The sequence below is a fragment of the Siphateles boraxobius genome, unplaced genomic scaffold (assembly GCF_051911475.1).
Source record: "Siphateles boraxobius isolate OS27281-9 unplaced genomic scaffold, OSU_SipBor_1 9, whole genome shotgun sequence".
NCBI classification, from domain to species: domain Eukaryota; kingdom Metazoa; phylum Chordata; class Actinopteri; order Cypriniformes; family Leuciscidae; genus Siphateles; species Siphateles boraxobius.
Genome location: NW_027509219.1, coordinates 17,197,093 through 17,209,377, shown reverse-complemented (window position 1 = coordinate 17,209,377; position 12,285 = coordinate 17,197,093). Strand labels below are relative to the sequence as shown.

Below are 12,285 nucleotides of genomic sequence, written 5' to 3'. Positions count from 1 at the left end.
TAATTTAATTTCTATCCGATTAATCGATTAATCGAAAAAATAATCGTCCGATTAATCGATTATCAAAATAATCGTTAGTTGCAGCCCTAGTTAATATTAATGTCAGCAATTACAAATACTTTATCAAAATAAAACATTTGTGTGTTAATATTTAATAGACCTAAGCTAACATGAACTATGAATAGCTGAATTTTTATTGACTAACATTATTAAAGATTAATAAATACTCTAACAAATGAATTGCTCATTAATGTTACTTAATACATTACCTAACATTACCAAATGGGAACTTATTGTAAAAAGTTATCAATTTTATCATAAAATATACAATATTAATATTATAATATATAATAATTATATCATGTCAAAACAATAAAGAGAAGGTAGTTTTCCCGTAGTAACAGCACTGCAAGTGAAGGAGCAGTACAGTATTTGCAAATACAAGCTGTATACATGTATGAGGGTGTGTGCATATGAAAGCGATTAGTCTATTCTTTTCAAGCTGACAAACCATGAAATAGAAGTAGCCTGATCTCATTTCCTTTGCATAATAGAGTTCGGGCAATGTTGAAACATATAAGATAAATGATCTACTGCTGTGTTGAAAGTTCCTGCAGGCATGAGAGCTCCAATTCTGGTGAGGTCGCTCATTTCTGAACAGGCCAAACGCTGTGAATGCACATTCTTCACATTACCTAGACATATAGTGCTTTCTTGTTGTGCCTAGGATAGAGGTCGATAAATTAAAAGAACACAGCTGACATCCATTCAGACCAAAACCATCTCATAAATTAATTAGGGCCGTCAAAATTAACGTGTTAATTTTGCGTAAAAAAATAAAATAAATTCTCCAGTTTAACACTTCAAAAAAAAAAAAATTTAAAAACGCAATCCGTTTATTTTTTGTCATCCTTTGGCTGTACTATATGATCGTATTATCATTGATTCAAGTGCCATTAAACCACTCAAGTGCGATAAGATGCAAAAAAGAACTCAAATCTATACTGGCGTGCTGTCTGTAAAGTGGTTTTCTGTGAACAAACGCCTGAAACTGAGCACAGAATACCGCTTCAGACAGCGTGCCAGCTGTCATTGCCAGCATTGAGTTCTCTTGTGTGCTTGAACGGACAAAAACAAACAAAATAATTTCAAGATTCCAGTTTCCTGGTAAGCACAGTCTTAAAGGAGTTAAAAAGTGTCAAATGAACAGAGTTGAGAGAAAATGGGATGTGTGTTAGATCTGCATCATGTGTGTCAGGTCTTAAAGTGACAGCAGCCTAATAAACCTGCTGCTGTCTGTCATTAATGTTAATCAAAGAAAAAAAGGCAAAGAGAAAATAACTGACTTTGACTTAGGAAGACTCTGCAGTGTTTGATTATTACATTTCTGTATATTTATCTGTAAGACCTAACTGAAAATCTTAAAGCATTGTTTACAAGGTAACATTGGTCAAAAACAACAAAAACGATAAAAAATCTTTTTTTGCAGGGCAGAAATGATACTGACCTTCATTCATTGTGCTAAGAAAAAAAGATGCCCTTAAAAAAATGTCAAATATACTGTCTTTGACATTGAAACTCAAAATAATGTAGAAACAACAAAGTATTACAATATAAAAATATTTAATGTTAGCTATAAATATATACACATGACCAAAAGTTAAAAATATGTTCATGCTTGTGAAAGTCAAATAAGTCTCTTATTCTCCCCAAAGCTATATTTATTTGATGAAAAATGCAGCAATTGTTAAAAACAGCAATTTTGTGAAATAATGTTTTAATTTAATATCAATTATCTATTCAAATCAAATGTGTCAGCATCTGACAAAAAAAAATACTTCAACACCATTCAGATTATATACTGGACAAGACCATTTTGGAGAAACAATTTCAACTCCTTCTACATAATATAAAAAGGCCAAGGCATTTGAAAATTCGTCATATTTTCAAATCTATTATTTAAGATTTATTATTTCTTACTATAATCTCAGTCCTTGAAAGCTGTGCTTAACCAAAATCCCTTGAATAGGACACAAATAAAATGTTCTTGGTAAACATACATTTTGACAAACAAATGCCATTTTAATTGGTTGTTAAAAGAAATGCCACACAAAGTTCAAATCTGCAACTTCTGGCACTGGAATTAAAACAACACAGACCACAACATGTCATTATTTGAATGGTGGATGACTGGCCTATAATGAATTTCTAAGGCGTGTGGAGCTTTAATTGAACCCAAGAAATGACCAATGGGTTGTTTTATAAGCAGGAGGGTAAACTCTCCAGAGATATTGATATGTTGGAGCTGTGTAAGAGTAGTTCGTCCTTCCCCGAAGCCTTCAGGCCCGGGGCAACAGTCAAGTCGACTCAAACTGCGAGTCTGCACACTGACATGACAGCACCTCTATAGCGCTGACGGCTAACCATGCTCAGACGACGAGCGTTTGTGGAAAAGCACGAAGGTAGAGTCTGTTAATGTGCACAGAAAGTAAACTATCCGTTTAGTGCCGTCTGATTGCTGGCTCAATAAAAGTGAACATTAAGCTTTTTAAAATGTTGAAGTTATACAGATAAGAAAATGAACTGTAGATAAAGGTTACATTTAAAGGGTTTTCTCACCGAAAAAAATAAAATACTGTGTCTTACAGACAGGCAGCTCATGATCTGGTTTTTTTCAAGCATTTTCAGTGCGGCTTATGCTGCTTTCACGTGCTATAGGAATTATCGTAAATACGAGTTTCCTAGCTATAAAAATTTCTCTCTCAAGACATATTGACCACTGGGAAGCTTGGGGGTAATTTTGATACCCAAGTTCCCGAGTTAAGTGGGCCATAAACTTTAAACATGGCGGAGGGGAGAACGATTGCTGCTGAAACTTGTATTCTTTATTAGTCTTTCCCAAAATCAGCTACATTTGCCTTGTCTTTTTGTTAAAATTGTGCATTACATAATATGAATATTCATTTGAAGCGTATTTTTTGTTTTATACACAGTGAAAACAGCATTTTTTTGGGCCAAAATTCCAGAATTGTCTAGAGAGTGTGGTGAATAATTATGGATGTCAATGAATGGAACGCTAAATATAATTTTGGCTTTAATAAGATTTTGTCAAAAAATAGGCAAGAACATACCTGGTGATTAGGTATGTGACGGTGAGAACATTTTTGCACCTCGCTTTTAAATCGCTAATTCGTCATTCACTGTTATGTATGCCTGTGCGCATTTTACTTTCGCTTTTGAATTAGCACCAATTTGGGTGTGGCAATTGCTTGAATGGTGGGTTCATGGTATTATTCTTAATGAAAAACACAACGACAAAGCAGTACAATGTCAAACTCGCTTAAATAGGCACTTTTACATTTCGCTTTGAAAAAAAAATCTTCCGCCATCGTCTAGTTCGGCTCACGCTGCAATGAGCCGCCACATTCAGTTTTTAATTGTAGTGTCTGTTCTCTAACTGAACTAAATGATGTTTACTACAATAAAAAAATCAAAACAACAGTGGGGGGTGGAGCCGTGGTGGGCAAGTGATGTAACCGGTGTTGCGGCTGAACACACAAGACTGGGAACACAGACTATCACAGCAAGTCTACTGGTGATTTTCCATGGAAGAATAAAGTGTTTAACACATATTTGGGCACACAAAGTGTGCCACTTAAGCTTTATTTTCATCTTCATATAATTAGCATTTTTGTGGACGCATGATTATGGCATGTTACTGTCTGTAATGAGATGCGTTTGTAAAGTGTACTTGAATCAGTTTCACACCAAATTAAGAGCTTTTGCAAGTAAAGAATTCAAGAAATATTGTAATATTTACTACTGTAGTGTAAAGTAAAAATAATTAATATATTAATTCTAGAATATAGATTTTTCATTTACTTTGCAGTGCAGTTTAATCACAATAGCAATATATTACTGTCTTAGGGATAATAATAATAATAATAATAATTATAATAACTATAATTATTATTATTCATATATTTTAATTATTATTATTATTAATATTATGTAATTATTATTATTCAATGGAATCTAATTATTTGGCTTGCTAAAATGAAGTGTGAATGTGATGTGGATTATGGGGTCGTTAACACAAAATCATTTTCAACTAAAAATTATTTAGTTCATTTTTTAATTTATTTAAATTATTTAATTATTTTAGCCGCTTATTTACACGATAACTCCATTTTGGGGGCCTGAAAAGGCAAACTTTTGAAAACGGGTGTATTATGTGTTCAGTCTATAAGCATGTCGTTTTCTTTACAAAGTTTTAATTTTTTGGGTGGACTATCCATTTAATGCTACAACATTACTGCTCCCAAAGAAAGAAACTAAAAATTAACGCTTAGGTGCTGTTAAAACCTTCTCAAGAGACCCCCTAAAAATAAGACCTAGTACTGATGAAAGGCTATAAATGCCTCAGGTTTTACATCCAGATTGCTCTGTTGCCAATTGAGACTCACGCCTGAGACAGGACAACATTTCTATGCCTGACATGTTTAGGATGAAATGTGAAATACATTAAATGAATATATTACCGGCATTCAGCATTCCCAGTTTGTCCCGTTTTCCATCGTTCAATAATATTTGTTTGTTTGCCATTCCCTCTCTGGACGGGTTCCCTGAGTGAAATGGTGCTGGGTTTGTACTCGGTTTTATAAGCTAATAATAAAATAGTAAACTTTATTTGGATTCCCTGTCACACGTACCTAGCAGCTGCACAGCTGAAAGAGAGTTAATGGTGTTTGGTGAGCCCATGGTTTGCCTCGTTCCCGTGGTCTCTGACTTCAATTTCCTGTGGCACGCACGTAAATACATACACAAAAACCCAAGCGAGTGTGCTCGGCCGGGAGCTCTCATACATTTGAACAGCATGCTAATGGTCTGTCATCTCCACAACTTAAATATTTAAACTGGTTCTACTGAGCCTGTGGAGGCGATATGACACGAGAGAGCGGGCTGCTCAACGGCCTTGGTACACACTACACCGACTTCCATAAATACAAGGAACATATCAATGAATAAATAAGTACATGTTAGGGCTGGGCAGTATGATGGCGTAAACAGCGCGATGCTAGAAATATCCACATGGATTATCAATGAGCAGGAGTGCGTTACACTGTTTAATGAAGAAACATGGAATATAGAAATAAGGAATAGGACGTGTCCCAAATAAGTAAAACAAATCTATTATTATGATATGCTTGAACAATGCAAAGCAGATTGCACAAAGATTATACATTATGCATTAAAAATATGTATAACTTAATGTATTAGGCTTTACTTATTTTTATATACAATGGAATCCCCACCGATGATCTAGAATTTAAAATGTAATTTAAACCTGCAGTTTAAATCAGGGTTATTAACGCTAACTAATACTACATCTATTAAAAACATTTCTGTTAATTGAAATAAAGCTAAAGTAAAATAAAATATAAATATTAGTTAAAATGAACTCAATGAAAATTAGAAATGTTGCCTTGGCAATAAACTAAAACTGGAAATACATAAAAAATATAAATAAAACTGAACTAAAAGTAAAATAAACCTGAATAGACATTTATTTTAAAAAAGACAAAAATGACTGAACATTAAACTAAAATTAACGCGAAAACTGAAAATATAAAAATAAAAGCTAATTCAAAATAATAACAAAACTAAAATAACTTAAATAACACTGCTATAAATAAACAAAATTACATAACAAATCTAAAGAAATTTATGTTTCAATTTATGTTATTTTATTTAAATTGTGTCAATAATACAATTTCAAATAAATAAAGCAGCATTCTCACTAGTAGTCTTAGACTTTTGGACCCCAGTATATCCCATTTAATTTCTTGCAAAAATAAGTACATTGTGATTTATGCAGTTACCATGATATAAAACTATTCATACAGAAATATAAGATTACTGTCCTCCCCTAGTACATATTCATTTTCATGCTAAGCGCTGCACAGCAAAAACATTCACCACCAGTATGATGACGACAGAGGTGCAAACTGTGCCGTAATCAATGCCTTAAATGTAAATGTAATCAAGCCGGAAATGGACAACAAGTATGAGTTAAACCTAGATAAAATGCTTGGATGATTTTATGCTACCGTCCCCATTTTAAAAATACATCATTTCGTAGCCAGGGACAGCAATCAAAATTCCAATCAGGTTGATGGAAATGAAAATGATTTGTGGATCGTCATTCGCCTTGAATGTTTGAAGAAATCCCAAAAACACTTCTGTGATAATTTCCCTCCCTCTCCATCACCAACTGAACGTGTCCACTCTCCCAGCTGATAAAGCCTTCATTCTATTTTCAGACTCTGATAATCCCACCGAGACAGGATTTTCACAAACATCTGTATGCATATGATGAACTCCAATAGCCATTGTTGACATCTAGTTGCTAGCATAAATATATATTTTACCATATACTTAAAAACTTCAAAAGATAATATTATGGATGTTCTAAACGACATTTTCAAGCAGCTTAAAAGTTTGAGGGAATCGCAACGGCAAAGACTTCAATCAGTTGAGTAAAAATACCAACGTTTAAGAAACTGTGCTGACTACACAGCTCTTCAATATGTAGGATTTGAGGGCGAACCCAACACAAATGAATCTTCAAGGTGATTCGTTCAAACATAATTCCACACAGAACTCAACACTCCAGACCCCCAAATCACCAGTCTAATCTAGGGCCATAAATGGAGTGGGCTCCAGCCAGTCCCAGCCAAGAACTATATGATCAATATAGCTACAAAGAGATGTGACAAACTAAAAGAGAACGTTATCAACGTTAGATAGTTTGGAAAAGACTGATTGGTTCAGAGATGGCACGGCTCGGAACCCACCAAGATAACGGCAGAAGTTGTGTGAACGCATGACAAATGATTTGAAACAGACCTCCTCCTTTTTAAGGACCTTGGAATGACCCCATGGTTGAAATCTCTTAAAACCACACAGACTGAGACTTTACATGTAAAATCATCCCAAAACAATTCTTGACTGACTTATAATCAAACATTGTTCAACTACATAATCCTATATTGTATCTACAACCTCTGTATGTCTCTATTATGCTTAGATCACATACAAGTCATGTAATTGTTATAACTATTAGATGTTTGAATGAAAGTGTGTCTTGTTTACTATCAGTACGATCATATGTTCTTAATTCAGAAGATGTCTTGATTGAAATCTGTGTAAAATGTGTTGTGTTCTTATAATAGGAATCATGTCTAAACTGTACACTTTGTACTCTGCTGGAGCCGGAGAGTAAACAGATAACGCATGATTTACGATGAGAGGTGAAGAGAATGCCACCTCTCAAGTAAGGACATTGCCTAATTGGTCAGAACTAATCCAAGAGGCTGGACAAACAGCTGAGTTTAAAATCTTAGGACCCGAACAAAGCCAGAGTTTTTTTTTTTGGTTGGGTTGAAAGAGTTTGGTTGAGTTGAATTTGTTTTCGGTAGAGCAGATTAACAGAAGTCACGGAGAAGCCATGACGAGTAACCGGACAGACGAGTAACCATGTAGACCAGCAGACAAAAGAACCCAAATCAAGATCAGAAGAACATGGGTCAAACAGCTTCATTCAAGCCATCCAACTACTCTGTCTCACTTTTCTTTATTTTTCTTAGTTATCTTTTCTTTTCCGTTGAGAGTCGGTTCTAAGTTAAGTTTTGCTGCTAAGTTGCGTTTAAACGATTTGACTGCAAAGCCCGCTTTCCAACTTCAAAGACTTCCCATCCATCGCCAACACACCACGTGATTGGCTGCCCAAGACATCTATCCAGAAACGAGAAGACCGCCAGCCAATCAACGAACCCAGGAAACCCCTTTTTACGCCGACAAAAGGAATCCCCAAAGGAACGCAAAGACAAGCAAGTAGCCTCCAGACTCTTAACTGAACTGGTGCGTTGATATAACATTTAATAACCCCGCCTAAGAAACAAATAGAAGGGTTAAATCAATGATTGATGGTTCGTTCAGGTCATGTCTTATAAGTGCATATAGAAACTTGGGATTTCATCATCTCACTCTTAAAACTCATTCTTTCCTCACTCTCTTTCTTTCTGCAACTCGTATGAATGTGTGTGTGCGTCTGATTGTGTTAGATATTAGTTTTATGTGTTAGAATAATCAATAAAGTCTTCTTTGTATGTTAAAGATATTTGTTCTTGTGTTATGTGCTTACGAATTTAGTGTCTTAAACTGCTGATCTAAGTTACCTTGCTTATATATAGTGTTTCACTATAGTTTGGATATTTATATGCGTTTTAGAGCTGATAGTTACGGCCCGTTCAAAAGAACGGTGGACGAGCATTTGCTCGGCCGTTTAAGTGATTCTTTTAAGATTCCCTATTAATTAATTAATAATTCCTTTTGAGCTAAATTGACCTGTCTGACCCTACACATTACTACAAATAATATAACTGTACCGGTAGGATATTCAAGAAATGAATAGTCTTGTGCAATTAAAGATTATTGATATTTAGTCTATTACAGTCTCCACAAAAAGTGGAGCTACAGATTATATAAAATAATGGGAAAATTGCTCACAGCTAGTTATTTGAAGTCAAACAGTAACTGTCTGAATGTTACAACAGCGCTGCTCTGATGAGTATAGAAACTGTGCTTTAATGGAGGGAAATTTTACCACACTAACAAGTCCCTGGTAGCACAATGAAGCACAGCATGCTAATGCCGTCAGCAGGATAAACTCTTTTGAAAAATGTAGTCTCTAAATTAACCCCTCTTAACGAAACACCTCTAAAATAAGCGAATTGCCCTGACCCAACCTATCTAGAAATAATGTTTAAAAAATAAAAACTAGAAATGCAGGCAGTCAATTCTGTCAATGCATTTAACTGCATAAACCTACATATCTGAAAATCCGATCAGAAAACTCAGGCTATTGAACAGCAAATGAATACAAAATGACTGTAAGCTGGGAAAAGTGTTGGACTGAAAAAAGGTTCTCGCAGTGCACATGAAATTGATTTTGAATTAAACGTGGCTAAGCTGCAGGCTGGAGAGTGCCTTTGGTCACGCAGTCGTATTAGTGATTAGCCACTGGTGATGCTGATTAATGCTACCATTCATAAGTTGGCATCTAATGATGGCCTCTCATTATTTACCGAGACACAACGAGGGTAATCAGAGTCCTCACGCATCCCTAATTGGGGAAGACAAAATTGATTTGAACCAATGGGCGATTTGTCCAGACTTTCAATGCAAAGAAAGCAAGTCCATAATTGGTAATGCTCATTGGGAATTCATAATTGCTCTCGTGCACATCATCACATCAGGGTTATTATCGTTAACTAAAACTAAAAACTTTTTTTTTTAGTTTAAATAAAAATTAGATGAGAAACTTGAAAAATACAAAAGTGGCCTTGGCAACTGACTGAAATAAGTTTAAGTTGAAGCTCTAAAATTAAATTAAAACTAAAACAATAAAAAAAAGACATATTTAAAACAACTGATTAAAAAAAAAGTGCAATTTCAATGGGAACTAAAGCTTAGACCAGTTTTGTGGGCTTTTGTTTCTGAAAAGAATGTCATTCATTAACCAGACTTTGCTACCTCTCATATACGTGGCAAGGACCGCTAAAACCGTTTTACAATGATTAACATCATACTTTTATGGTGCTTGTGTCCTTTTTGAAGCTTGAAATCATCAGCCAACATTCATTATAATGACATGAGGGTGAGTAAATAATGACAGATTATTAGTTTTTGGCTGAAATATCCCTTTAAGAAACCTGAACATCCTGTAAGCTTCACATACCACAAGATCGGGGTCCTGCATGAGACTGAGGATGACCTCGTAGAGCAGGGGACGCAGATCCGGCTTGAACTTGACCGAGATCCATTGTCCAATCAGCCAGATCACCCGCCTTCTGATCAACTTGTACCTAAAAAAACAAAATGAGCCAAATCAGCATTCCCTGTGCATTGTGCTGTTAATGGCTTAACATCTCTTAAAAAGCTTATTTTATCTGAGAAGGTAAGGTTCTGAATTGCAGGTGTAAGACACAATAGGGAGATAATGTCCTGAAATGGTCTTTTACTCTTCAAATCCTGTATTCAGCACACCTAAAACAGTTCTCATTTCCATGAATAAAGAAAAACTTAAAGGTTTCTGTTCCCAGGAGGAAAAATTACATGAGGTCGGTATTCAAAAGGCAAAAACTTTCTTTGCAGTGACTTTATGTTCAGAAAAAAAGGAAGGAAACAAAGAAAACCTGGCACAAGTACAAAATAAAACACTGGGGGCTCATTTATAATACAAAAAATATATACTAATCCTAAATGATCGAAATATTCCTATCATTCTGCTTAATTAAAGTGCAAATTATTTTAAAATCAATCGTGATTGAATGCACTCCTCCTACAGAATGCCTACAGATCTCTCTATGTGGTGAGATTAAACAATTAAAGTGGATTGGGAAATGTATTCAAGAGTTACAAAAGGTATACAGCAGTGCAGCCATGGGCACCTAAATATTTCTGCCCACGCAATAGCCTAATCAATGTTTAATTTTTCAGAATTAAATGTTAGATTTATTTATTAGTCACACTGATATGCAAATCCCTTTCCGATCAAGATCGTTTACATACTGGTGGAAGTACGTACATGTACTGTAGGGCTGAGGAAATATGGCCAGAACTCTTTACTGCCATAGTACTTCAGAAATCCTTTTAAAGGTATACATGTGAATTAAACGTGGCACAATGGCTTCCATCATCACAGTACGCTAATGCTGATTGAGGACTGTTGGGACACTCCAGGCACAGGATGCTTCTGTCTGGAGTGACACATCTATACCATTTGCTTCACAGGACATATGCTTCCAACTGTTACAGTTTACAAGTGTGTTCTAACATGTAACTATGTCATGTTTGGTCTTATCTGACAGCTTATAAACTGAACTGAATGGTGGTAAACTTAATAGAGGTATCAAAGTATCATATTATACAATCTAGGTACTATTGCTTAAACATGCATTGAGGAGAATATGTTTACGCTCTTCTCCCCCCTCTTGATCACCACCCACTTGCCTCATCTTTTGGTTTCCTGTCACTCAGTTTCAGTGTTGGTATTCCACTCATGTTTAACAATGCTTTGCTCAGGGTATAGGAAGGAAAGGTAACGGTTGTTCTTGGAGAAAGGCTTTAACCCTGCCACTCCGGCACACCAGTGCACACCTCATGCTGTGAGAAAGGTTTTTACAGCCTCGTCGGCACAACAGTGCATTATTTGTTACAACTAAGTTTTCTATACAATATGTTGTTCCATTCTACTGTCTGTATACTTAAATAGGTAACTTCATAAATAACTTTGCCTGCTTTAAGGTCTTTGATAATCACTGATTCTTTCATTATCTAAACGTTCAGGTTAAATCCTACGTTTTCCTATCAGTTCTAAGAAAGACTTTTACCTTTATAGAATAAGTGGTTAAAGAATAAAAACAACTTTAATGGAGTCAGATTCATTATATTGGAGTCAGATAAATATTTCAATTATACACTTTATCCTTCAACTGCCTTTTGTTCCGATTATTGGTTCAAAATAGCAGCATAAGCTTCCAGCCTTACATACAGCTAGTGGAACATACATGTGCACTTGATAATATTTGGAACATACTCTACATTTTTATTGCCATTTTAACACTTTAATCAAATCATTTTCTTGTTTGTCCTCGACAAAATGTAACTTATGACTGAAGGCTGAATTGCAAAGTGTAGGTTAATAACTTTTACATATTAGTTTGTCGCTTCTACACATCTGTTAAACCAATTTATGTCTGTCAATAATTCTCACTCTCCTCCTCACTCCAAAATGCATGCTAGACATCTTACAAGTGGCTGTTATCTTTTAGGTTTCAGAATAACTTTCTTATGGATGTGTGTCCATAAATATTATAGATGTTAAAAATATATATAGAGGATATTCAAAATAATACTTAAGCAGTAATAAGTAGAGATGCACCGATTACAATTTTCTAGTCCGATCCCGATTTCCGACTTTTCATTGAGTTTGACCTGCCGATATCGATTTTAGCTGATTCCGATTTCATTTTTTCTAACCACTTTACAGAACACACAAATATTTATTTTCTCTCCTTTCTTTAGTAGAACATTTTTTGAACAGTAATCGCTATAAAATAGAACTATATAAATTACTCCTGGTGTGGGAAATTCACACACATCTACAGTGGATAGTGTAAGTGAACACACGCATGCTAAAGTTGCCTAAAAAGAGGAATA

General features: G+C 35.1%; 1 protein-coding gene across 1 annotated transcript in view; it reads right to left on the bottom strand.

Annotated features, from left to right (window-relative positions):
- The window catches only part of ipo11 (importin 11), a 197,257-nt gene that overhangs the window by 102,469 nt on the left and 82,503 nt on the right, over positions 1 to 12,285 (bottom strand). Inside the window, exon 16 of the mRNA XM_077222607.1 lies at positions 9,803 to 9,929. Coding sequence (XP_077078722.1) covers positions 9,803 to 9,929 — 127 coding nt within the window. The remainder of the gene's footprint in view (positions 1 to 9,802; positions 9,930 to 12,285) is intronic.